The sequence below is a fragment of the Schistocerca cancellata genome, chromosome 2 (assembly GCF_023864275.1).
Source record: "Schistocerca cancellata isolate TAMUIC-IGC-003103 chromosome 2, iqSchCanc2.1, whole genome shotgun sequence".
Lineage (NCBI taxonomy): Eukaryota > Metazoa > Arthropoda > Insecta > Orthoptera > Acrididae > Schistocerca > Schistocerca cancellata.
Genome location: NC_064627.1, coordinates 480,929,495 through 480,954,696, shown reverse-complemented (window position 1 = coordinate 480,954,696; position 25,202 = coordinate 480,929,495). Strand labels below are relative to the sequence as shown.

Below are 25,202 nucleotides of genomic sequence, written 5' to 3'. Positions count from 1 at the left end.
ATCACCATAGACCTCACCTCTAACACCACACCCAGATTCGATCATATCAGACTTGTTAAAAGTCTGTTTTTCTTAAACTGATTGCTGCAAGGGAAACACCTTGTCACTCACCTATCAGGCCAGATCCTGCCTAATTAAGTTTCGTACCTTCATCCAACTGTGATTTTTCCCCACTCCCACTGAATCACCACTACAGATTTTATCTGTCATTATAGAACTCTCTGCAATGAGAACAACCTCACAACAATAAAGTGAACCATTATTCACTACCTAAAACTTGTTAGAGACCTAATCATCATCTGCCTTTGTTGGTATGTTCTGCTATGATTACATGGTAGATTTGGTCGTATCTTTTGACAAGACCTGCTGCAGTTACCCCATCCTAGAATTTCAGCATGACTTCAGTTCCACCTCAAAGACCTAGGCTCGTCAAAAAATATCACTTCAGAATCTGTCTTCCTCCTGATTCTTATCACTCCATGAAGACTCAATTTTTTATGTTTCCCAAGATCCATAAACTCACCCACAGTTGACATCTTTATAATCTAGGCCAAGGACATAATCTTTATTTCACCAGAGCCTAAACTACTACTCCCGCATGAATGCGGTGAACTTCACCTCCTGTTTACCCACTTAACGTGATGTTGATTTTCTCCTCATTGATAACATTTTGTTCACATTAAATTTAGGACCTGTTTGGTTCCTTTAAGAACCCCAGTGGGGGAAGGAAGAAATTGGAGATATTTGAAGTGCTACACATGCCTTTACTACTGTTGTAAACAACAGTCTTCATATTCTTATACAAAAGGAATTTTGGTGTAGTAACAGTGGAAATTCCTAGCGGCAACAGTACATAAAATAAAGGAAAAGCAACCAGTCACCTATAGCTGACTGATGTGTGCCACTTAAAAATATACAACAGAAAACATTCACACTAGGTTTTGAGGTGGTTTTGCTGTTTCCCTAGCAAAGGTACAATTTTTCATGCACACAATCACGCAGACACCCAAATGCACTCACCCACAGTGGGACTGACTTTTTATCGATTATTGAGGGCAATTGCCTTCGAGTAGATGACGGAAGAGAGCTGGGATGGAAGGAAGAACTAAAGTGAGAAGGGTGCAGTGGGGTAATGTGGGGCAGATCTGTTTGACAGATGACTGCACAACAAGTTGAAAGGACTTTAAAGGGTCAAGCATATAAGATTCTGCTGCCGCCTTTCTTGCCTTGTGCGTCCTTCCCGACCCACTCACCACCTCCATCTACTTGAAGCAACTGCTCTCAGTAATCAACAGTCAGTCTTGCCATGCCGTATGTTTGGGTGTCTGTGTGGTTATGTGTGTGCTTTTACTAGAAAAAGAGTAGAAGCATGAAAGCTAGCATGAATACTGTTTTCTCTTGAGTGTTTTTTTGTGCCATCACATAAGTTGAGTGGTTGCCTTTAGTTTATTTATTATTATTCCCTACAGGAATTTTGGAATAATGATTGTTGCATTGATGGTTGACTAGGCAGAGAATACTGTGGACACTGTCCTCATTTACTACTCTGTTCAGAAGTCTGCAATCACCAGCAAAACCACATCAGATTCAAACTAGCCATGCACAAATGCCTCATTCCCAGTGGTTGCTCACCGTATTTTGAAAATCTTACAGAGTTATGCTCAGAATGAAACTACTCTCCCAATCTTGTTGAGAAACAGACCTCTTGTGCACTGTCTCAGCCCTCATTTAAAACTCCTCAAATTCTGCTGACATAGCCACAAAATTATGCCACCTTTCAGCATCACCAAGGCTGGACCAGTTAAATGGTAAGTTTTTACCGGGATTTAACTGCCTATTGTCATGCTCTGAAATGAGAATTCTTTAGCATACAATCTTTCCCACCCTTCCAAAGTAGTATTGTGCCGCCCATCCAACTTACATAGTGTCTTCTGTAACATTATGGTCCTTCTGATGTTGCCTAATAGGCCATATCCCATGGAAGACTTAGGTGCGAGATTTGCCCCATGCATCGTCCCACCATTTGTGTCACTGGTATTTTCTATGCCCATCAAAGGCAGGATTACATGTGAAAATGGCCTCTCATATAACACTTTCATTAAAAGTGCTGCATGGGATTGTATATTGCTATAAATGTGAATTAGTTATCTGCTTGGATGGATGACCACCTCAAAACTCTGGCCATAATACAACTAGAATATCTGATGATGGAGCACTCTTTGTAATGTAATGTAATTGAATTTAGTGGCCACTTCACTACCTGTGCAAGTTTTATTCTCACCTAACACCAGTTTCACTGAGTTGCACAGGTAGAGAATCTCCCTACAATACATCATCACCCATTCCTGCAGCCCCATGGCCTCAGCCTTTTCTAGTACTTGTCCTCAATCTGCCCTCTGCCCTCCATCTCACTCCATTTCTCCCTCCGGTCCTCACATCAACCCCTCATTTGTGCACATGTGTGCTGGTGCAGGCTGTTTAAATATTTCAGCAGCACAATATTGGTAAGCTTGCAGACAGAATAAATTGCATACATTCTTCTGTGATGTTTTTAAAAGAGTAATGGCATGGTTTTTGTTCTTTTTTCCAGAGAGAAATGCAGAAGATGAAGGAATACCTTACACTGGGCAGGCAGCAAGTGTTGCAGCAGAGAGGCTCATGTAAGGTTCTACATGCTATAACTGTTTATTTGTGAAAAAATCACTGGCTTTTGTTCTATATTAAAATGTCCATGCTTAGGAGCTGTAACAGGCTCATAATCAACTGTTAAGGCATTATTTTGTGATTCGGAAACAATTAGGAACCATTATTGAGTATTAAACTGAAAACTAAGCAGAACAGTTGTTACAGAAAACCAGTAGTATAGTCTGATTAAAATGATTTGTTGGTTGACACTTTATGGCTGGGAACTTTGCTCCTTCAATTGCAACTCTCAACGTCACAAATTGTCTGCTATTTTCTAATACATCACACCATAGCAGAGTGTCAATTCATTTGCAGTGTTAAATTACTGTAGTGCGCACATGCAATCCTTTACCCGGTACTTCCAGTAACCAGTTTAACTGACAATGGCTGCTGTGGGCAGAAACATGCTCTGCCTTTGTTGGCAGCCTAGTCCTCATGATCAGTTTTAACAATGACATGCCTAATACCTGACGTGGGATAAGTGTCTGCCACATTACAAATGTCAAAAAGCAATTAGTTTTAAGAAGAGTGTGATCGTATTGGTGGTGGTGGTGGTGGTGGTGGTGGTGGTGGTGGTGGTGGTGCAACAGATAAAGGCTAATGAAGAACAACATGCGGTCAAGAGTCATGCTGCATGTTTGAAGAGGTGGGGGTTGCACCACACCCATCACTCCCTCTCTTTCTCTCCTCCATCCCCACTTTAATTACAGTTTGGAATTCAGTGAATGCCATATCCTGCAGATGGTTTCATCAACAGTAATAGAAATCTGTAAACATAAAGACATCTCCTGCTTCACTAGTGCTGGGAAATGAAAATTAATGAACACAGTTTGCTTGAATCACTAATATAGTATAGGTTGCTGTATTTAAATTGTGCATTAAATCATTCCACTCCACTGTCCTTTTTAGGTGTGGTGTAAGTGTGCATATTGAAGACTGTCTCTTCGTTGTGTATTCTCTAGAGTAGCATTTGAATGTAAACTAAAAGTTTCACCATGAAACAAACTGGAAGGTGATAATGTTTTGTACATAAAAATATACATTTTTAATCTAAATATTTTGCTATCTTTTAATGTATTCTCTCCTGCCTAGAATAAGTTATGCTGTCCATGTTTTAGTTCCGCATTGCAGACTGAGCTATGTGAAACAGAGAGGCTGTATCAGCGTATTGTACATTTACCAAGAACAGCTGCAAATCGAGATCAGGTTCCTGCTGCACCCTCACGAGAAACTACTAGGCAGCGTGCAAGGTAATAGATGTAACAGATCTCATTGAACGCAGCATACTCCTGTCCATGTTTTATGAATTTCATATATGTTAATGACATATCTTGATGCACAGAAGAAAAATGAAAGTTACTTTAGTTACCACTTTTGTAGTTGCTGCTGGATTTTACATGCATTTGAATTGTGAGAGAAACAGTAACAGTCTAGATGTAAATAATGAATAGGCAAAGAGAGATTTAAAAACAAAACCAAACATGAAGCTAAAATTTGGAAATAGTTCCTTTTTTCTGGAGTTTTTAAGTGTGGCTTTGCAACAATAAGGCCCATAAAAGGAGGAAGATTGCTGTTTTACCACTTTGTTGGAAAAAAATTGTTTGATATGTAGTACTAGTTCAGACTATTGGATATCGGCTGTGTTATAGGAATCATCCTTATATTTGTCAGAAGTGATTTACAAAAATCATGGAAAATGCACATCAAGATAGCTGAAGGCCTGTTAACATAACTTGCTTTAAATAAGAATTCACTGCCTTAACCACTCACCATCTTGCTCTGTAACAAAGGCCTTCATTAATTTAAATGTGGTAGGACTGATTCCCACGCACACTTAGTTTTTGCGTTCATTTTTATTCTAAACCTGAACTGTTGATCAGTGAATATGTATAAGTAGCTTTAAATTATTTTGGAGTTTTTAATTCATTTCTTCCACATTGTGGTTGATTTTTATTTCTTGTATGTCCTGTTTATTTTGCCTGATCTGTGCTGTATCCTTTGCATCCTTTTCACGCAGTATTTTCTTTTAGTTCCAACCCTAAGAAGGGTTGTTATCAGTCTCACTTATTTTCAGCAATATCTGCTGCTGATCAGTATGTGTTTTGGATCATCCTTAACCTATATGGTAAACATTTGTCTATCCTAGTTGTTGTTGTGCAAGGTGATATTTTTGAAACAGTGTTCATTGTGGGTATTCCTATTTATGTCCAGGGCTGTTGAAGCCTCAGCAGTCTTATGTGTTGTTATCCTTCATCACATGTAGGCCTCCACATTGTACCTCTTCCAGCGGTTCCAATGTGTCCAAGAGGAACATGAGATTAGAAAGTACTTTCACAGTAATCGGCCAGTCTTCATAATAGACAAACACCCCAAGGCAGTGGCTATCCAAATGTTTGGGGATTGAGAATCCTACTACTTCATTTCTCATGACTGTTTCACATACTTCAAATTACTTCTTAAATAACAAGAGAGCATAGATAAGGATGCATTTTGATTCTAATACGACTAGTGTACTTCCATTTATAGAGGTTTTTCAACATACATTTTTCATTACATTTCTAATTCATGTCTCATTATTTTCATTGCTGTACTTGGTAATTCTGTTACTAGGAGCAATAGTGAATAATACTGCTAAATGTTTATTTTTCAGGCAAGTTTTGTGTGTAATGGTTGAAAGCTTGACACAAGTTTTTGAAGAAAATGACACATTTCATAACTTCTCTAGAGATGATTGTGACAGCAGAGTGCGAGGTAAGCTTTTAGTTGTTTCATCTTTATGATTTGTATATTTGTTAATACTGGTTTTGTATTTGTTAATAAGGTTGATTACCAGACAAATCTTTATGCACATCAGTAGGTATGAATTTTTCTGACGGCAAGTGATGGAATATTTAATGTCACAATTATTATTTACATTTACAGGGTTTGGACGAAAATATGAAAACAACAAAAAACAACTTGTTACCATGCCTAACATGATTTCGAAAACCTGTTGGTATTCAGAACACCTTCCAGTTGTCCTGTAATGGGTAAATACAGGTCCTGTATTGTATCCAAGGGAATCTTACACCATTCTTCCTGCAAAATAGTGGCAAGGTCAGGTAATAGTAAAGGAGGGGGATAGGGATCACACCATCTTCTCTCCATAGCAGACCACAAACGCTCAATAATGTTGAGGTCTAGTGACTGTGGTGGCCAAGGGAGATGGGACAGTTCATCCTTGTACTCACAAAACTTGTCCTAAACAATGGGGAAATTCATCCTTGTCCTCACAAAACCAGTCCCAACAATACAAGCTATGTGAACAGGGGCTCTGTTGTGTTGGAACACAGCATTACCATTGGAGAACAAACATTGTGCTATGCGATAGAACTGGTCAGCCAAAATGGTCACATAATACATGACAGTAATACGACTGTGCAGAGTAGTCGTCGGGCCCCTGGAATAACATGAGATGGCTGCTCAAATCGTAACAGAACATAACAGAAAATATGAAAACACCAAAAACAACTTGTGACCATGCATAACATGATTTAGAAAACCTATTGGTATTCAGAACACCTTCCAGTTGTCTTGGAATGGATAAATATGGGTCCTGTATGGTATTCAATGGAATCTTACACCATTTTTCCTGCAAAATAGTGGCAAGTTCAGGTAATAGTTTCACTCTTGGAACATAAACTCCACCAGAAGTTGGAAGCACTGTGAAACAAGGCTCACATGATCAAATAACTTTCTTCCATTGCTCCATAGTCCGATTTTTGTGGTTTTGGCTCAATGTTTTGCTGTTAAGGGCATTTGCATCACTGGAGAGTGGTTTTGGAATTCCAGCTCATCCTGCAAGTTGCCTGTGTATGGCGCTACCTTCATTTTACTTGTGTGCTAATGGAGTTTGTGAGTGCAACAATTCTTTCTGTAGTGACTTCTGCAGCTGTCGTCCTCTTTATTTTTCATCGGACTACTGTTCAGTGATCGCTTATCACAATCACATGCCTTTGTCCACATTGTGTTTTAGCCAATGATGTTTTTCAGCTATCTTTGTATGCGGTATAAATCTCTGATGAGATGCCACATGGCACAAACTCTTTTGACACTCTTGTTACAGAAGCACACAATGTATGAGCACAATCAATTTACTTACATTTGAATGCTCTTAGCTCTGACATTGTGCCCTAAAACCTACACAGAACACTGTTCTGACCTTGACTGATTTGTGCAATGTATTAAGGACATTGCACAGGTGCCATTAACCGTCAAATATAACAGTGCAACCTGAAGGCTTGGTTAGCATGTACATTTATGTTCAAGTGAGCATTTCTTTCAGGGGTTCCATATTTCTGTTCAACTCCTGTATGTGTTCCTAAAGGATAGCATTTTTGTCACTTAGATGTTTCCTGAAAAATGCTATTTTTAAAAACCTGCCAAATTGAATTCCAGTCTTGGTATTCAGATATCAGTCGCATTACAGATTATGAAAATAAAACCGTATAATTTATATCTTAGGAAATACTGCAACAAGCCACAATTTTTTTAAAATGCTTTTCTTGCACCATTACTACTTTTAGGCTTGAGCCCTTTGTCAGATAATAGCATTAACTTCTTTGCAAGTTTTACACTTACATATGTTCTAGACATTGTACTCACCTCATGAAAAGCCGTCCTTTACTTATTACATGACAGAGGTTTCATTTTTTTGCATGATTCATGCTGATCAATGGACTGAACCAAATACAAAATGGCAGATACATTTGTTTCAGCTGCTGGTTTGATGTGCCAAAGATTGTGAAACGTGTACAAATATGGCACATTTACAGAGTTATTGGAAAGATATTTCTTCATAGTACAGATAATTTTATAGAGGTATACATTTAATTATTTAGGTTTGAAAGATGCTGACAATAGCCAATGTAGAATTTTCTCTCAGTCAAATTAATAATTATTTCAAACTATAGAAGTTCTATGAAATTTTGGAGGTACACTTGTTTTTTAAATTCTGGTTGATCATTCAGTATGCAGTCAGGTTTGTTGTGAATGCAGTTGTGCATTTCTAATTCCTCTAATAAATTCATCTGTATTCCTTTTTTTTGGTAAAATATAATATCTGTAAGTTTTCTTCAATGCTTATCTCTGTGTTTACATGTTGGGCCATTTGAGTAGCAACAGTTGACTTATTTAGGTTGTTGAGCCAGAGAGCATTCATGTATTTACAAAATACGTCGAAACTCCTATCAGTGTGGCCGTGTAAAATTTGGAGCACTCAGGCCCGAAACTAGCAACAATTCAATAAAAACATTTTGGAAAACCTTGTGGCTAGTTGCAGTATTTGCTGCAGTGTAATTTATGAGAACAGCTGTGGTGTTCTCTAACCACAATGGATAAAATAAAAGCATATTGCTCCGTGGAAACTACTTCTAATTTCTTAGTTTGTTGTTGCAGTTAATTAAATTACACTCCTGGAAATGGAAAAAAGAACACATTGACACCGATGTGTCAGACCCACCATACTTGCTCCGGACACTGCGAGAGGGCTGTACAAGCAATGATCACACGCACGGCACAGCGGACACACCAGGAACCGCGGTGTTGGCCGTCGAATGGCGCTAGCTGCGCAGCATTTGTGCACCGCCGCCGTCAGTGTCAGCCAGTTTGCCGTGGCATACGGAGCTCCATCGCAGTCTTTAACACTGGTAGCATGCCGTGACAGCGTGGACGTGAACCGTATGTGCAGTTGACGGACTTTGAGCGAGGGCGTATAGTGGGCATGCGGGAGGCCGGGTGGACGTACCGCCGAATTGCTCAACACGTGGGGCGTGAGGTCTCCACAGTACATCGATGTTGTCGCCAGTGGTCGGCGGAAGATGCACATGCCCGTCGACCTGGGACCGGACCACAGCGACGCACGGATGCACGCCAGGACCGTAGGATCCTACGCAGTGCCGTAGGGGACCGCACCGCCACTTCCCAGCAAATTAGGGACACTGTTGCTCCTGGGGTATCGGCGAGGACCATTCGCAACCGTCTCCATGAAGCTGGGCTACGGTCCCACACACCGTTAGGCCGTCTTCCGCTCACGCCCCAACATCGTGCAGCCCGCCTCCAGTGGTGTCGCGACAGGCGTGAATGGAGGGACGAATGGAGACGTGACGTCTTCAGCGATGAGAGTCGCTTCTGCCTTGGTGCCAATGATGGTCGTATGCGTGTTTGGCGCCGTGCAGGTGAGCGCCACAATCAGGACTGCATACGACCGAGGCACACAGGGCCAACACCCGGCATCATGGTGTGGGGAGCGATCTCCTACACTGGCCGTACACCACTGGTGATCGTCGAGGGGACACTGAATAGTGCATGGTACATCCAAACCGTCATCGAACCCATCGTTCTACCATTCCTAGACCGGCAAGGGAACTTGCTGTTCCAACAGGACAATGCACGTCCGCATGTATCCCGTGCCACCCAACATGCTCTAGAAGGTGTAAGTCAACTACCCTGGCCAGCAAGATCTCCGGATCTGTCCCCCATTGAGCATGTTTGGGACTGGATGAAGCGTCGTCTCACGCGGTCTGCACGTCCAGCACGAACGCTGGTCCAACTGAGGCGCCAGGTGGAAATAGCATGGCAAGCCGTTCCACAGGACTACATCCAGCATCTCTACGATCGTCTCCATGGGAGAATAGCAGCCTGCATTGCTGCGAAAGGTGGATATACACTGTACTAGTGCCGACATTGTGCATGCTCTGTTGCCTGTGTCTATGTGCCTGTGGTTCTGTCAGTGTGATCATGTGATGTATCTGACCCCAGGAATGTGTCAATAAAGTTTCCCCTTCCTGGGACAATGAATTCACGGTGTTCTTATTTCAATTTCCAGGAGTGTATTTCAGAATAACATTCAGCCATATGATTAATTTACTGTAAATTATCAATCTGTGTTTGTAATTGTCACATACAATATATACTTTTATCAACATATCGTGGCATTATGCTTCTGTGAAGAAGATATTGACATCTGTCAAACTAATATTAAATAAGTTTTTGTAATACACTTTTATAGTTTACATGCATGTATGGGCAAGTTCTAATGATTAATAATATCCCAAATTTTCTAGGCTTCTGACAATGATAAGTTAATCTGTTGAAATTAGTAAAGTGAAATAAATTTCCTAATTGTGTAACTGATGACAGAATTTTATTCTGAAATATATACCACTGTTGCTGAGAAAATTACAGTTCTCAAATAAATGATATGCCAGCTTCAGACTGTGAAGTGTACTTGCAGCTTTCAGTGACTTTTAGACACAAAAGACCACCTGACATTCTTTCCAGAATGTCTTGCTTTTGCATTCATTTGGTAACATTGGTAGCTATACTGTATATAACCACACTTACACATAGCTTTTCCACGCATGGGCATTCAGAAGGTCTAAAGCATCTTGTGAAAAGTTTTTCAAAAACTAAATATGGATTAAACTACCCCTGTGGGAGGAAAATATTGGAGAGGATCTTTTGAATGAAATTTGTAATGTAATTTTAAGCATACCCTGGTTGAGTATGCAATGACAGATGAAGAATTGGTGTGACCTTATATGTGCTTAATAAAAACAGTATAAAATGCAAAGAAAGCAAAATAATGCACTCCATATTTGAAAACAGTCACAGTTTTGTAAACCGGCAGTAGTTGCATTGCCATGTTCAAATCAACAATGTAGGAAAAGATTGGTTGCTACTTAGTGTAAAGATTACATATTAAGTTGCAGATAGCCATAATGAAGACATTTATGTATCAGCTATTGGCCACAGCCTTCATCAGAAAAGGAAAGAGAAACACATCGTTCATTTACACAAGCAAGCACCCATCATGCACATATGACTGCCAACTCGAGCAGCTCAGACCAACTCTGGTCCGAGCTGCCGGAGTTGGCAATCATATGTGCTTGAGGATGCGTGCTTGTGTGAATGAATGGCTTGTGTTTCTCTTCCTTTTACTGATGAAGGCCGTGGCTTATAGCTTATGTATAAGTATCTTTTAATTGTGCCTGTCTGCAACTTAACGTGTCATCCCCATGGTAATTAGCAATCTGCCTTTTCCTACAATGTTAATATTCCAACCTGGAGTTCCCAATTTCAAATAAAAAAGGCTGAGGTCATCAATTAAGCACAGCACTTACAACTGGAAGCACGTTTATTACTGACACCTCAGGACAGCCAGATCAGAGCTGACCTTTTGGATGGAGTGTGCCCCTTCATGCGAACACTGAGTATTCCAGAATATAACAGCATTACAAACATAAGATAGTTCAAGAGTATTCCAGACTCAGTAATGGACACTACTGAGTAATGGACACTGCTCACCTGCAACGAGCCTGGTGTATTCATGTCACGTTATGATACAAGGTACCATTTTCCATAGATGTCTCCTTTTTATGGACTGATGGTGAATTACATGCTAATTTTGAGTGACTAGGTCCTGCAGAGACCAAAACATAATGGAGTGGATACTGGAGCCTTTATCATGGCCTTTAAAGGTAACTTGCCTGAGAAGGTAAAGGTGATGGTTTATTGCAGTGATGTCAAACCGTATATTCTTACATCCATATGGTACTACAAATACATGCAATTCGTACATGTCTTCTCATTGCAATGTCAACTCAGTCTGTAGGAGCTTGGTCACCAGTTATACAAGAACAATCTTTGTGCCCCTCTTCCCAGCTTCATCAGCTGTGGGGAGTGACAGTCACACTGTTCACCAGACTGCATCATTTTCAGGGATGAAAAGAAAATCCAGGGTTTGAAGATCCTTGACTGCTACACAAATCAAGAGACCAAGAGGAAATGTCAGTCGCCTACAACCTGCACACCCTGACTGTTTATCACATGACCTAAGTACTGTAGTTCAGTTCAAAAAAAGTCACATTTTTCGAGATGACACTTGAGTCATTTTTCTGACAACACTCAAAAAAAGAGTATGCAAATTGGCAATATGTTCCTCTGTTGTACGACCTGAGACGATGATATCCTCAAGGTAGTTTGAGCAAAATGGCACTTTTGAAGTCAGCTATTCCAAATAATGTGCAGGTGCAGAAGCATTGCCAAAGTGCAAATGCAAATAGTTGAACAGTCCTAAGTGTATATTTACAACATACACTTCCTGTCATCCTTCGTGCAGTGGAATTTGCAAGTAGGCATCACACAAATCTTTCTTGGAAAAGTAACGTCCTGTACCAAGCCTGTCCACGAGTTCCTCATGGTGAGGTAACGGATGAGTACCAACTGTTGTCTGTGGGTTGAAGACTTGAAGTCAACACAAATGTGAATGTGACCAGAATGCTTAGGCAACAAAATGAGAGGACTTGCCCATTGACTAGCTTGAAAGGCAGCAATTACACCATTATCTTGCAATTCTTTCAGTTCACTGGCTGCTTTGTCTCTTAAAGCAATTGGAATGGGGCAGGCCCAAGGAAACTTAGGCTGTGCATTGTCTCACAATGTAACATGTAAATGTTAATACTATTATGTTATATTCTCTCATGAAATGACAGAGAAGATGTAAGACAAAACTCTTCAACAGCAGTGTCTAAAATACTGCCTTTACTGTTTATTAGTATTTAAGTTTATCATAAATGTCTTAGATAAGGTAGTATTCGTCCGAAAATCTCAAAATCAAATTATTCAGTATTTAAAAACATTCTTGAAAATTTAATATATATATATATATATATATATATATATATATATATATATATGGTTATAATAGAAGGAAACAATCCATGAAGGAAAAATATACCTAAAAACAAAGATGATGTGACTTACCAAATGAAAGTGCTGGCAGGTCGACAGACACACAAACGAACACAAACATACACACAAAATTCAAGCTTTCGCAACAAACTGTTGCCTCATCAGGAAAGAGGGAAGGAGAGGGAAAGACGAAAGGATGTGGGTTTTAAGGGAGAGGGTAAGGAGTCATTCCAGTCCCGGGAGCGGAAAGACTTACCTTATGGGGAAAAAAGGACGGGTATACACTCGCACACACACATATCCATCCACACATATACAGACACAAGCAGACATATTTAAAGACAAAGAGTTTGGGCAGAGATGTCAGTCGAGGCAGAAGTGCAGAGGCAAAGATGTTGTTGAATGACAGGTGAGGTATGAGTGGCGGCAACTTGAAATTAGCGGAGATTGAGGCCTGGTGGATAACGGGAAGAGAGGATATATTGAAGAGCAAGTTCCCATCTCCGGAGTTCGGATAGGTTGGTGTTAATAGGAAGTATCCAGATAACCCGGACGGTGTAACACTGCGCCAAGATGTGCTGGTCGTGCACCAAGGCATGTTTAGCCACAGGGTGATCCTCATTACCAACAAACACTGTCTGCCTGTGTCCATTCATGCGAATGGACAGTTTGTTGCTGGTCATTCCCACATAGAATGCATCACAGTGTAGGCAGGTCAGTTGGTAGATCACGTGGGTGCTTTCACACGTTTTGATTGTGTACACCTTCCGGGTTACAGGACTGGAGTAGGTGGTGGTGGGAGGGTGCATGGGACAGGTTTTACACCGGGGGCGGTTACAAGGGTAGGAGCCAGAGGGTAGGGAAGGTGGTTTGGGGATTTCATAGGGATGTACTAAGAGGTTACGAAGGTTAGGTGGACGGCGGAAAGACACTCTTGGTGGAGTGGGGAGGATTTCATGAAGGATGGATCTCATTTCAGGGCAGGATTTGAGGAAGTCGTATCCCTGCTGGAGAGCCACATTCAGAATCTGATCCAGTCCCGGAAAGTATCCTGTCACAAGTGGGGCACTTTTGTGGTTCTTCTGTGGGAGGTTCTGGGTTTGAGAGGATGAGGAAGTGGCTCTGGTTATTTGCTTCTGTACCAGGTCGGGAGGGTAGTTGCGGGATGCGAAAGCTGTTGTCAGGTTGTTGGTGTAATGCTTCAGGGATTCCGGACTGGAGCAGATTCGTTTGCCACGAAGACCTAGGCTGTAGGGAAGGGACCGTTTGATGTGGAATGGGTGGCAGCTGTCGTAATGGAGTTACTGTTGCTTGTTGGTGGGTTTGATGTGGACGGACGTGTGAAGCTGGCCATTGGACAGGTGAAGGTCAACATCAAGGAAAGTGGCATGGGATTTGGAGTAGGACCAGGTGAATCTGATGGAACCAAAGGAGTTGAGGTTGGAGAGGAAATTCTGGAGTTCTTCTTCACTGTGAGTCCAGATCATGAGGATGTCATCAATAAATCTGTACCAAACTTTGGGTTGGCAGGCCTGGGTAACCAAGAAGGCTTCCTCTAGGCGACCCATGAATAGGTTGGCGTACGAGGGGGCCATCCTGGTACCCATGGCTGTTCCCTTTAATTGTTGGTATGTCTGGTCTTCAAAAGTGAAGAAGTTGTGGGTCAGGATGAAGCTGGCTAAGGTAATGAGGAAAGAGGTTTTAGGTAGGGTGGCAGGTGATCGGCGTGAAAGGAAGTGCTCCATCGCAGCGAGGCCCTGGACGTGCGGGATATTTGTGTATAAGGAAGTGGCATCAATGGTTACAAGGATGGTTTCTGGGGGTAACGGATTGGGTAAGGATTCCAGGGCGTTCGAGAAAGTGGTTGGTGTCTTTGATGAAGGATGGGAGACTGCATGTAATGGGTTGAAGGTGTTGATCTACGTAGGCAGAGATACGTTCTGTGGGGGCTTGGTAACCAGCTACAATGGGGCGGCCGGGATGATTGGGTTTGTGAATTTTAGGAAGAAGGTAGAAGGTAGGGGTGCGGGGTGTCGGTGGGGTCAGGAGGTTGATGGAGTCAGGTGAAAGGTTTTGTAGGGGGCCTAAGGTTCTGAGGATTCCTTGAAGCTCTGCCTGGACATCAGGAATGGGATTACCTTGGCAAACTTTGTATGTGGAGTTGTCTGAAAGCTGACGCAGTCCCTCAGCCACATACTCCCGACGATCAAGTACCACGGTCGTGGAACCCTTGTCCGCCGGAAGAATGACAATGGACCGGTCAGCCTTCAGATCACGGATAGCCTGGGCTTCAGCAGTGGTGATGTTGGGAGTAGGATTAAGGTTTTTTAAGAAGGATTGAGAGGCAAGGCTGGAAGTCAGAAATTCCTGGAAGGTTTGGAGAGGGTGATTTTGAGGAAGAGGAGGTGGGTCCCGCTGTGACGGAGGACGGAACTGTTCCAGGCAGGGTTCAATTTGGATAGTGTCTTGGGGAGTTGGATCATTAGGGGTAGGATTAGGATCATTTTTCTTCGTGGCAAAGTGATACTTCCAGCAGAGAGTACGAGTGTAGGATAGTAAATCTTTGACGAGGGCTGTTTGGTTGAATCTGGGAGTGTGGCTGAAGGTGAGGCCTTTGGATAGGACAGAGGTTTCGGATTGGGAGAGAGGTTTGGAGGAAAGGTTAACTACTGAATTAGGGTGTTGTGGTGCCAGATTGTGTTGATCGGAATTTTGAGGTTTTGGAGGGAGTGGAGCTGGAAGTGGGACATTGAGTAGATGGGAGAGACTGGGTTTGTGTGCAATGAGAGGTGGTTGAGGTTTGCTGGAAAGGTTGTGAAGGGTGAGTGAGTTGCCTTTCCGGAGGTGGGAAACCAGGAGATTGGATAGTTTTTTGAGGTGAAGGGTGGCATGCTGTTCTAATTGGCGGTTGGCCTGTAGGAGGATGCTCTGAATAGCCGGTGTGGATGTGGGAGAGGAAAGATTGAGGACTTTTATTAAGGATAGGAGTTGACGGGTGTGTTCATTGGCTGAGTTGATGTGTAGGTGAAGGATTAGGTGGGTGAGGGCAATGGATTGTTCAGTTTGGAACTGGTATAGGGACTGATGGAAAGAAGGGTTGCAGCCAGAGATGAGAACTTTAAGTGTGAGGCCTTTGGGGGTTATGCCAAATGTCAGACAAGCCTGAGAAAATAAAATATGTGAGCGTAATCTGGCTAGGGTGAAGGCATGTTTGCGGAGGGAATGTAAATAAAACTTAATGGGGTCGTTGTGGGGGTGTTGTGAGGGTGACATGGTATTAGAAGGTGGAAAGTTTAACATGAGGTTGAAATGAAAAAGAAAGATAGAAATATATGGGGAGAGATGAAGGTGAACTAGAAAGCAGTTGGAGATCTGGTATGAAAAAAGGCGAAAAAGTGTTGGTTAAGTTGATCCTGTGGTGAACTTGGGTTGGTAGACAGCGATGTGCAAAAAGGTTAGATGGTTGTGTTGCCGCTAAATCACGTTAAAGGACGGAGAAATTCGGGAAAATTTTGAGAAAATTTTGAAAAAACGTATTAAAGGAGTGGTGTTGTGGTGAAAGATTACGAAAATGGGGCTAACAATTGTAGAAATAATGACGTTAAAACCTGTGGGGATCGGCTAAAATGATCAGTGATGTGCGAAAAACGGAAGTGGAAATAAAGTTAAAGTTATTAGAACTAGCCGAAATGGTTGTTAAATACGTGAAAGCAGCTGTTATTGAACTAGAAACGGTGGATTTTATAGCAGCGGTAGTGTTGAAAGCGGAAAATAAAATTATTTGGTTATGGTTGGGAAGTGGGTTACGTATTGTTGAGCGTATATAGGCGGGATAAAATTGTATAGTAGATTACGGCAAAAGGGGAAGGTGAATACAAAGTGAAACTACTGGTAAAAACAGAAAGAGAAAAAAGAGAAATAAGACGACAGGAAAGATTTCGAAATGCAAAGGCGACAATAACAAACGTAATTGTTGGGTTCAAATTAATGATATGGTTATAATAGAAGGAAACAATCCATGAAGGAAAAATATACCTAAAAACAAAGATGATGTGACTTACCAAATGAAAGTGCTGGCAGGTCGACAGACACAAACGAACACAAACATACACACAAAATTCAAGCTTTCGCAACAAATTGTTGCCTCATCAGGAAAGAGGGAAGGAGAGGGAAAGACGAAAGGATGTGGGTTTTAAGGGAGAGGGTAAGGAGTCATTCCAGTCCCGGGAGCGGAAAGACTTACCTTATGGGGAACAAAGGATGGGTATACACTCGCGCACACACACACACATATCCATCCACACATATACAGACACAAGCAGACATATTTAAAGACAAAGAGTTTGGGCAGAGATGTCAGTCGAGGCAGAAGTGCAGAGGCAAAGATGTTGTTGAATGACAGGTGAGGTAGGAGTGGCGGCAACTTGAAATTAGCGGAGATTGAGGCCTGGTGGATAACGGGAAGAGAGGAAACATATTTTATTTTCTCAGGCTTGTCTGACATTTGGCATAACCCCCAAAGGCCTCACACTTAAAGTTCCCATCTCTGGCTGCAACCCTTCTTTCCATCAGTCCCTATACCAGTTCCAAACTGAACAATCCATTGCCCTCACCCACCTAATCCTTCACCTACACATCAACTCAGCCAATGAACACACCCGTCAACTCCTATCCTTAATAAAAGTCCTCAATCTTTCCTCTCCCACATCCACACCGGCTATTCAGAGCATCCTCCTACAGGCCAACCGCCAATTAGAACAGCATGCCACCCTTCACCTCAAAAAACTATCCAATCTCCTGGTTTCCCACCTCCGGAAAGGCAACTCACTCACCCTTCACAACCTTTCCAGCAAACCTCAACCACCTCTCATTGCACACAAACCCAGTCTCTCCCATCTACTCAATGTCCCACTTCCAGCTCCACTCCCTCCAAAACCTCAAAATTCCGATCAACACAATCTGGCACCACAACACCCTAATTCAGTAGTTAACCTTTCCTCCAAACCTCTCTCCCAATCCGAAACCTCTGTCCTATCCAAAGGCCTCACCTTCAGCCACACTCCCAGATTCAACCAAACAGCCCTCGTCAAAGATTTACTATCCTACACTCGTACTCTCTGCTGGAAGTATCACTTTGCCACGAAGAAAAATGATCCTAATCCTACCCCTAATGATCCAACTCCCCAAGACACTATCCAAATTGAACCCTGCCTGGAACAGTTCCGTCCTCCGTCACAGCGGGACCCACCTCCTCTTCCTCAAAATCACCCTCTCCAAACCTTCCAGGAATTTCTGACTTCCAGCCTTGCCTCTCAATCCTTCTTAAAAAACCTTAATCCTACTCCCAACATCACCACTGCTGAAGCCCAGGCTATCCGTGATCTGAAGGCTGACCGGTCCATTGTCATTCTTCCGGCGGACAAGGGTTCCACGACCGTGGTACTTGATCGTCGGGAGTATGTGGCTGAGGGACTGCGTCAGCTTTCAGACAACTCCACATACAAAGTTTGCCAAGGTAATCCCATTCCTGATGTCCAGGCAGAGCTTCAAGGAATCCTCAGAACCTTAGGCCCCCTACAAAACCTTTCACCTGACTCCATCAACCTCCTGACCCCACCGACACCCCGCACCCCTACCTTCTACCTTCTTCCTAAAATTCACAAACCCAATCATCCCGGCCGCCCCATTGTAGCTGGTTACCAAGCCCCCACAGAACGTATCTCTGCCTACGTAGATCAACACCTTCAACCCATTACATGCAGTCTCCCATCCTTCATCAAAGACACCAACCACTTTCTCGAACGCCTGGAATCCTTACCCAATCCGTTACCCCCAGAAACCATCCTTGTAACCATTGATGCCACTTCCTTATACACAAATATCCCGCACGTCCAGGGCCTCGCTGCGATGGAGCACTTCCTTTCACGCCGATCACCTGCCACCCTACCTAAAACCTCTTTCCTCATTACCTTAGCCAGCTTCATCCTGACCCACAACTTCTTCACTTTTGAAGACCAGACATACCAACAATTAAAGGGAACAGCCATGGGTACCAGGATGGCCCCCTCGTACGCCAACCTATTCATGGGTCGCCTAGAGGAAGCCTTCTTGGTTACCCAGGCCTGCCAACCCAAAGTTTGGTACAGATTTATTGATGACATCTTCATGATCTGGACTCACAGTGAAGAAGAACTCCAGAATTTCCTCTCCAACCTCAACTCCTTTGGTTCCATCAGATTCACCTGGTCCTACTCCAAATCCCATGCCACTTTCCTTGATGTTGACCTTCACCTGTCCAATGGCCAGCTTCACACGTCCGTCCACATCAAACCCACCAACAAGCAACAGTAACTCCATTACGACAGCTGCCACCCATTCCACATCAAACGGTCCCTTCCCTACAGCCTAGGTCTTCGTGGCAAACGAATCTGCTCCAGTCCGGAATCCCTGAAGCATTACACCAACAACCTGACAACAGCTTTTGCATCCCGCAACTACCCTCCCAACCTGGTACAGAAGCAAATAACCAGAGCCACTTCCTCATCCTCTCAAACCCAGAACCTCCCACAGAAGAACCACAAAAGTGCCCCACTTGTGACAGGATACTTTCCGGGACTGGATCAGATTCTGAATGTGGCTCTCCAGCAGGGATACGACTTCCTCAAATCCTGCCCTGAAATGAGATCCATCCTTCATGAAATCCTCCCCACTCCACCAAGAGTGTCTTTCCGCCGTCCACCTAACCTTCGTAACCTCTTAGTACATCCCTATGAAATCCCCAAACCACCTTCCCTACCCTCTGGCTCCTACCCTTGTAACCGCCCCCGGTGTAAAACCTGTCCCATGCACCCTCCCACCACCACCTACTCCAGTCCTGTAACCCGGAAGGTGTACACAATCAAAGGCAGAGCCACGTGTGAAAACACCCACGTGATCTACCAACTGACCTGCCTACACTGTGATGCATTCTATGTGGGAATGACCAGCAACAAACTGTCCATTCGCATGAATGGACACAGGCAGACAGTGTTTGTTGGTAATGAGGATCACCCTGTGGCTAAACATGCCTTGGTGCACGAGCAGCACATCTTGGCGCAGTGTTACACCGTCCGGGTTATCTGGATACTTCCTACTAACACCAACCTATCCGAACTCCGGAGATGGGAACTTGCTCTTCAATATATCCTCTCTTCCCGTTATCCACCAGGCCTCAATCTCCGCTAATTTCAAGTTGCCGCCACTCATACCTCACCTGTCATTCAACAACATCTTTGCCTCTGCACTTCTGCCTCGACTGACATCTCTGCCCAAACTCTTTGTCTTTAAATATGTCTGCTTGTGTCTGTATATGTGTGGATGGATATGTGTGTGTGTGCGAGTGTATTCCCGTCCTTTTTTCCCCATAAGGTAAGTCTTTCCGCTCCCGGGACTGGAATGACTCCTTACCCTCTCCCTTAAAACCCACATCCTTTCGTCTTTCCCTCTCCTTCCCTCTTTCCTGATGAGGCAACAGTTTGTTGCGAAAGCTTGAATTTTGTGTGTATGTTTGTGTTCGTTTGTGTGTCTGTCGACCTGCCAGCACTTCCATTTGGTAAGTCACATCATCTTTGTTTTTAGGGATATTTTTCCTTCATGGAATGTTTCCTTCTATTATAACTATCTATATATATATATATATATATATATATATATATATATATATATATATATATATATATATATAAAATAGAGGGAAACATTCCACGTGGGAAAAATATATTTAAAAAGAAAGATGATGAGACTTACCAAACAAAAGCGCTGGCAGGTCGATAGACACACAAACATACACACAAAATCTAGCTTTCGCAACCAATGGTTGCCTCGTCAGGAAAGAGGGAAGGAGAGGGAAAGACAAAAGGATTTGGGTTTTAAGGGAGAGGGTAAGGAGTCATTCCAATCCCGGGAGCGGAAAGACTTACCTTAGGGGGAAAAAACGACAGGTATACACTCGCACACACACACATATCCATCCTCATATACACAGACACACACATATATATATATATATATATATATATATATAAACTTCACATTCTTACAAGCTATGAAGGTAGTTTTGTAACAAACAATATTACACATTGTCAACTCATTATGATACACCATTACTGATCTGTGTTTTCTGCACAGCCATCACATAACATTACAGTATGAGACAGACTAAGCAAGTTTCAACAACTTTTACAAAATGTTTTCTTATTTTTCTTTATCTCTATAACAACAACCCCATTTGCCTTCTGGGATGCTTCCTTCTCAGTGGTAATCCCAGATAGCCTTGGTGCTAGCTGGTGAATGTTCCTCGGGAGATTCTTCCAGTTAGCTTTCTGTGCCAGTTGCTTGAGAAATGGCCTTCTTGAAATACCTAGTCCTGTGTTTGCTTTGCGTATTACAAGTGCATTTATACTGGCATTGTTCAAAATGACATAAAATATGCACAATGAGCAGTCTTGTTTGTGTTTCAACATTTTATTCGGAACAGATGGCATCAGCTACATCCACTCCACTCATTGTTGAGGTTTCGAATGTAATAATCTCTGGCTTCTTCATATTACCTGTTTCGTCATTGATTTTATTGTTTGTATGTGTTGTTGATAGCAAAATTACACTTTTGTTTTTCCTTGGCACATTTGACACCAATGTGAAATTGTCACTGAATATAAATATGAGCAAATGTATTTCTCTGCTTTTGTGAGACAAAAATTCGAAAGGAGTTTCTCATTTATTCTTGCTTTATGTTCCTATGAGTGTCTGCTTATAATCTCTGAAGAGTTCTCTAGCAGGAGTGTTGCTTGTGAACCAATTGTCAAGGATAATATTCCTTTCTGTTCCCTTCGGTGGCTCTACAAGTCTGAGCACAGCATCGTCAGCTGTGTTACTCGCTTTGAAGAAACCTACAGGTTGTCGTCCTGCATATACTTCGAAATTTCATACGTAGTATGTTTTTATGTCTGCCATGGTAAATATTTGTATCCCGTACTTTCCAGGTTTTGAAGGAATCTACATGCTCAGAATATAGCAACATTTAATGAACTGTAGGATATTAACTTGTTGTGTAATGCCTTTTGCTGTTTTTTGTGAATCCCTCTGTAACATCATGTAAATGTGTCAGCTTATCACTTGTTTTTATGTGCCTTTCTTGTGTGAATATTTTGGAAGAAAACTAAATCGTTGCAGTGACTTACCTGTAGGGAATATTTCTGTCCAGATGTCATAAGTATCCCAGAATTCATCCATATTCATTTTGCCTCCATGAAGAATGCTAGAAATGAATGAAAGACCCAAAAATGCCTTAAACTCCTCTTTTTTTCCCCCAAGTTTCTTGCTGTATTTGGGTCACGCTTTTTCAAGAGATTTTGTGTTACTTATGTAAGTATTTGTGCTCTATTATCAAATCGAGCAAATAATTGTTGATGAACAGTTTCCAGTTCTCAACAGTGATGTTAGCATTCCTGGCTTCCACACTGGCACCAAGCAAATGCATAATTAAATTGTAAGATCTGGTATGGACATTTTGGTTGGGAACAGTTTTCAGCCATTTAGTTTTTCCGTGTCTCAACAAATAGCACATTGATGGTTCAATGGAAGAGGCTCCGGAATCAACCGCACAAGTTGATAGAGAACCTCAATTAGTGTTAGTGGGTATACTCATGTTTTTGACAGGAATAATGATGGGATCTTTGCTCTTAAGCTTTTTGTACTCATTTCACTTTCTGTGTCTTGATCGCTTTCAGGTACAAAATTAGAATCTGCATTCGTCTGTAATAATAATTTTCTAACAACAGTTTTTCAATTTTTTCCTCACTTAATGGATGCTGCCAAGCCATTTTTGAGCAATTTTACTGCTCGCAGACAGTGTAAAAAAGAAAAGTGCATAAGCAGCAAAAGCTAACGTAAACGAATGGGCTGGGTGCCTTGGACACAAAACCGATTTCTTCTCATGTCAGAATCAACTGGCGTACAAAGAGTAATCATGAAGCAACTAGTAGCCTCTAGAAATGTTAACTGAAAGCTACAATGAATGGCTTACTCAAAAGTAGTTCACTCTATCAAATAGTTTTAAAACAAAATCTGCCTGAATCTGAGCGATCCAGCCCAGCCCAGGTTTCAAGATCATCAAAAAATGACGAAGTCATACAAATAGCAAAAAATCCATTTAACATGTCGAAGCAGATTGGCCACCATATGTTCAAAGGTGGCTGGAGCTTTGTACAGTCTAAATGACATAACTTTAAAGTTATAGAGGCCACCAAGAGTTATGAAGGCAGTCTTTTCCTCGTCAGCCTTGTCATCCTCTATTTGCCAGTAGCGTTGCTACATGTCCATAGTTTGAGATACAATTTGCTCTTCTTGAGCAGTCTAGGATGTCACCAGTCCACAAAATGGGTAGATATCTTTTTTCGTGATGTTGTTCCGTTCAGTTCAGTCAACGCCAAAGTGCCATGTGCCATTCTTTTTCTTCACAAGGACCACAGGAAAGGACCAAGGACTGAAGGTTAAGTGATGTCATCTTTCAGCATCTTCTCCACTACCTCATGGATTATCTGTCTCATTCAGCCAATGAGACCTTACACAAGTGCTGGCTAGTTGGTGGATGATCACCATTATTTATATGATGTTTTACGTGGACTGCGTGGCCTGTCTTTTCTCCATTCCAAATTTGAAAGCACTCAAATTTCCGCAGAATGGCAATCATTCCTCAGTGTTATTCCTCGATAAGGCCAGGTGCTGTTCGCATTTAAATAGTAGCTTACTCCCTGCGTTGTCTGGATTGGTAGCAGAGCACGATTTGTCATCAGTGACACTAAGCTGCCCTTCCTGGCATGCCGTTAGGCATGTAGATTACTTTTGTGAGGCTGAGTAGCTGTTTGCAGTTGAAAAAAGCTGCACAGCTTAATTGAGTATCTCGATTTATGTCTGGAACTCATCTTGTTGATGAGGATGGGTTAACATCATCTTCAGTAGCAAACAACCAGCCAGAGCAACCTTTTTTATGTGTACTTGTAGCAATAGCTTCATCAATCTGGAGCTCTGACCTTCCACAATTTGCGACTGCTTGTGATGCAAGATGTCCCATTCAAGAATAACATTATGACTGCATTCTTTTAAAATGATAAATTGAAAGGGTGTGTTCTGTCATTGATATTACTCTTGCCATTCATATTCCTGTTTACTGGATGTGTTTCCAATTTATGACCTTATTTGGCAACTTGATCAAATCCTTTCAGTCATTTTCTCAGGTCTTGATGAGTATCTCTGGAGAGCACTGATGAATGCCTGATGTGTAGCTAACTTTGGAGTCGATTTATCTTCTAAATATAGGGACTGTGTGGAAACAATTTACTACTTGTATTCTGGTTCCTGTCCATGTAGGCATTGGCTCTTACGTAGCATACCTGTAGTCGTGATTTAAAGTGTACGGTGTCTCCACCAAACAGTGTCATTTTGAAACCACAATCAGGTCAGGACCGTCAGTGTAGCACAGCACTTACACTTGTAAGCACATTTATTACTGGCACTAATGTACAGCCGTAATGAAACTGACTTACTGGATAGGGAGTGCAGGTGTTTACACATAAATTGAATTTTCCAGTATACACAAGCATTATAAACATAATATATTTCGAGGACCTTTCAGAAATGATAAATATTAAATAACAAATATACTGGCAGAAAAAAAGAGTGAGGTAAATGAAATTAGGTAGGCATGTTCCTATATCTGAAAAAAGCTGTCTATTCAAATTTCACATCAGTCGCGTAAGAGTGTAGTTGTAGCACCACTATGAGGATTCAAATCAGGTTTGCTTTCAAATTTGCATTGTAGTGGTTGTGACAAAGTCACCTTTGAGATTGGATGTAGCGAGTTGATGATAGTCAAAAATGCCTTTATGAAGACAAAGATGCCATTATTAACAGCTCATTGCATTTCTACATCTACATTGATACTCTACCAATCACATATAAGTGCCTGGCAGAGGCGTGTAAAAGGGCTATGAGAAGCTGGGTGTTACTTCCATGATAGTGTAGGAAGACTTGGCAGGAATGTAGCCACCATATTAATTGCTGGCAGCGGTGGTCACAGGAAGGTACAGTCACAAGAAGACCAGGCTCTGGATGGCCACGTGGCACTAGCAAGAGGGAAGACCATTGTGTTTGGCATATTTGAGCAGCAGTTGGCACCACAGTGACACAATAAACTGTTACAAATCATTTACAAGGACATCTCTGAGCCAGACACCCTGTTGCAGGCATTCCACTGGCCCCAAACCACCATCATTTCCGACTTCAGTATTGTCAAGTCTGAGGTCATAATAAGGCAGAGTGGTGGTCGGTTGTTTTTTTCTGGAGAAAGCCGGTCATGCCTCAGTGCCAGAGATGGCCATGTGTCGGTGAGGAGAAGGCCGTGGGAGTGCTTGCGACCAACCTGTCTGCAGCCTAGACACGCTGGACCTACAATTTGAGTTACGATCCGGGGTGCATTGTCATACGAGAGCAGTAGCACTTTAGTGGTTATCCCGTGCACCCTGACTCCAAATTTGTACGCCAGTCTGGTGTTTTGACCTTTTGTGCTGCTATTTACTGGCAGCTTTCATGAGGCGTTTCAAACTAGGGTAACACTTCACAACATACCACCGTTGTGATCCAACATGCTCTACAGAGTGTTGACATATTGCTTTAACCTATTCAATCACCAGATCTTTCTCCAGTTGTGTATGTATGGAACATCAGCAGACAACGTCTCCAGTGCTGTC

General features: G+C 42.2%; 1 protein-coding gene across 1 annotated transcript in view; it reads left to right on the top strand.

Annotated features, from left to right (window-relative positions):
* The window catches only part of LOC126155481 (uncharacterized), a 330,938-nt gene that overhangs the window by 234,508 nt on the left and 71,228 nt on the right, over window positions 1–25,202 (top strand). Inside the window, 3 exon segments of the mRNA XM_049916231.1 lie at window positions 2,591–2,660; window positions 3,804–3,935; window positions 5,336–5,436. Coding sequence (XP_049772188.1) covers window positions 2,591–2,660; window positions 3,804–3,935; window positions 5,336–5,436 — 303 coding nt within the window.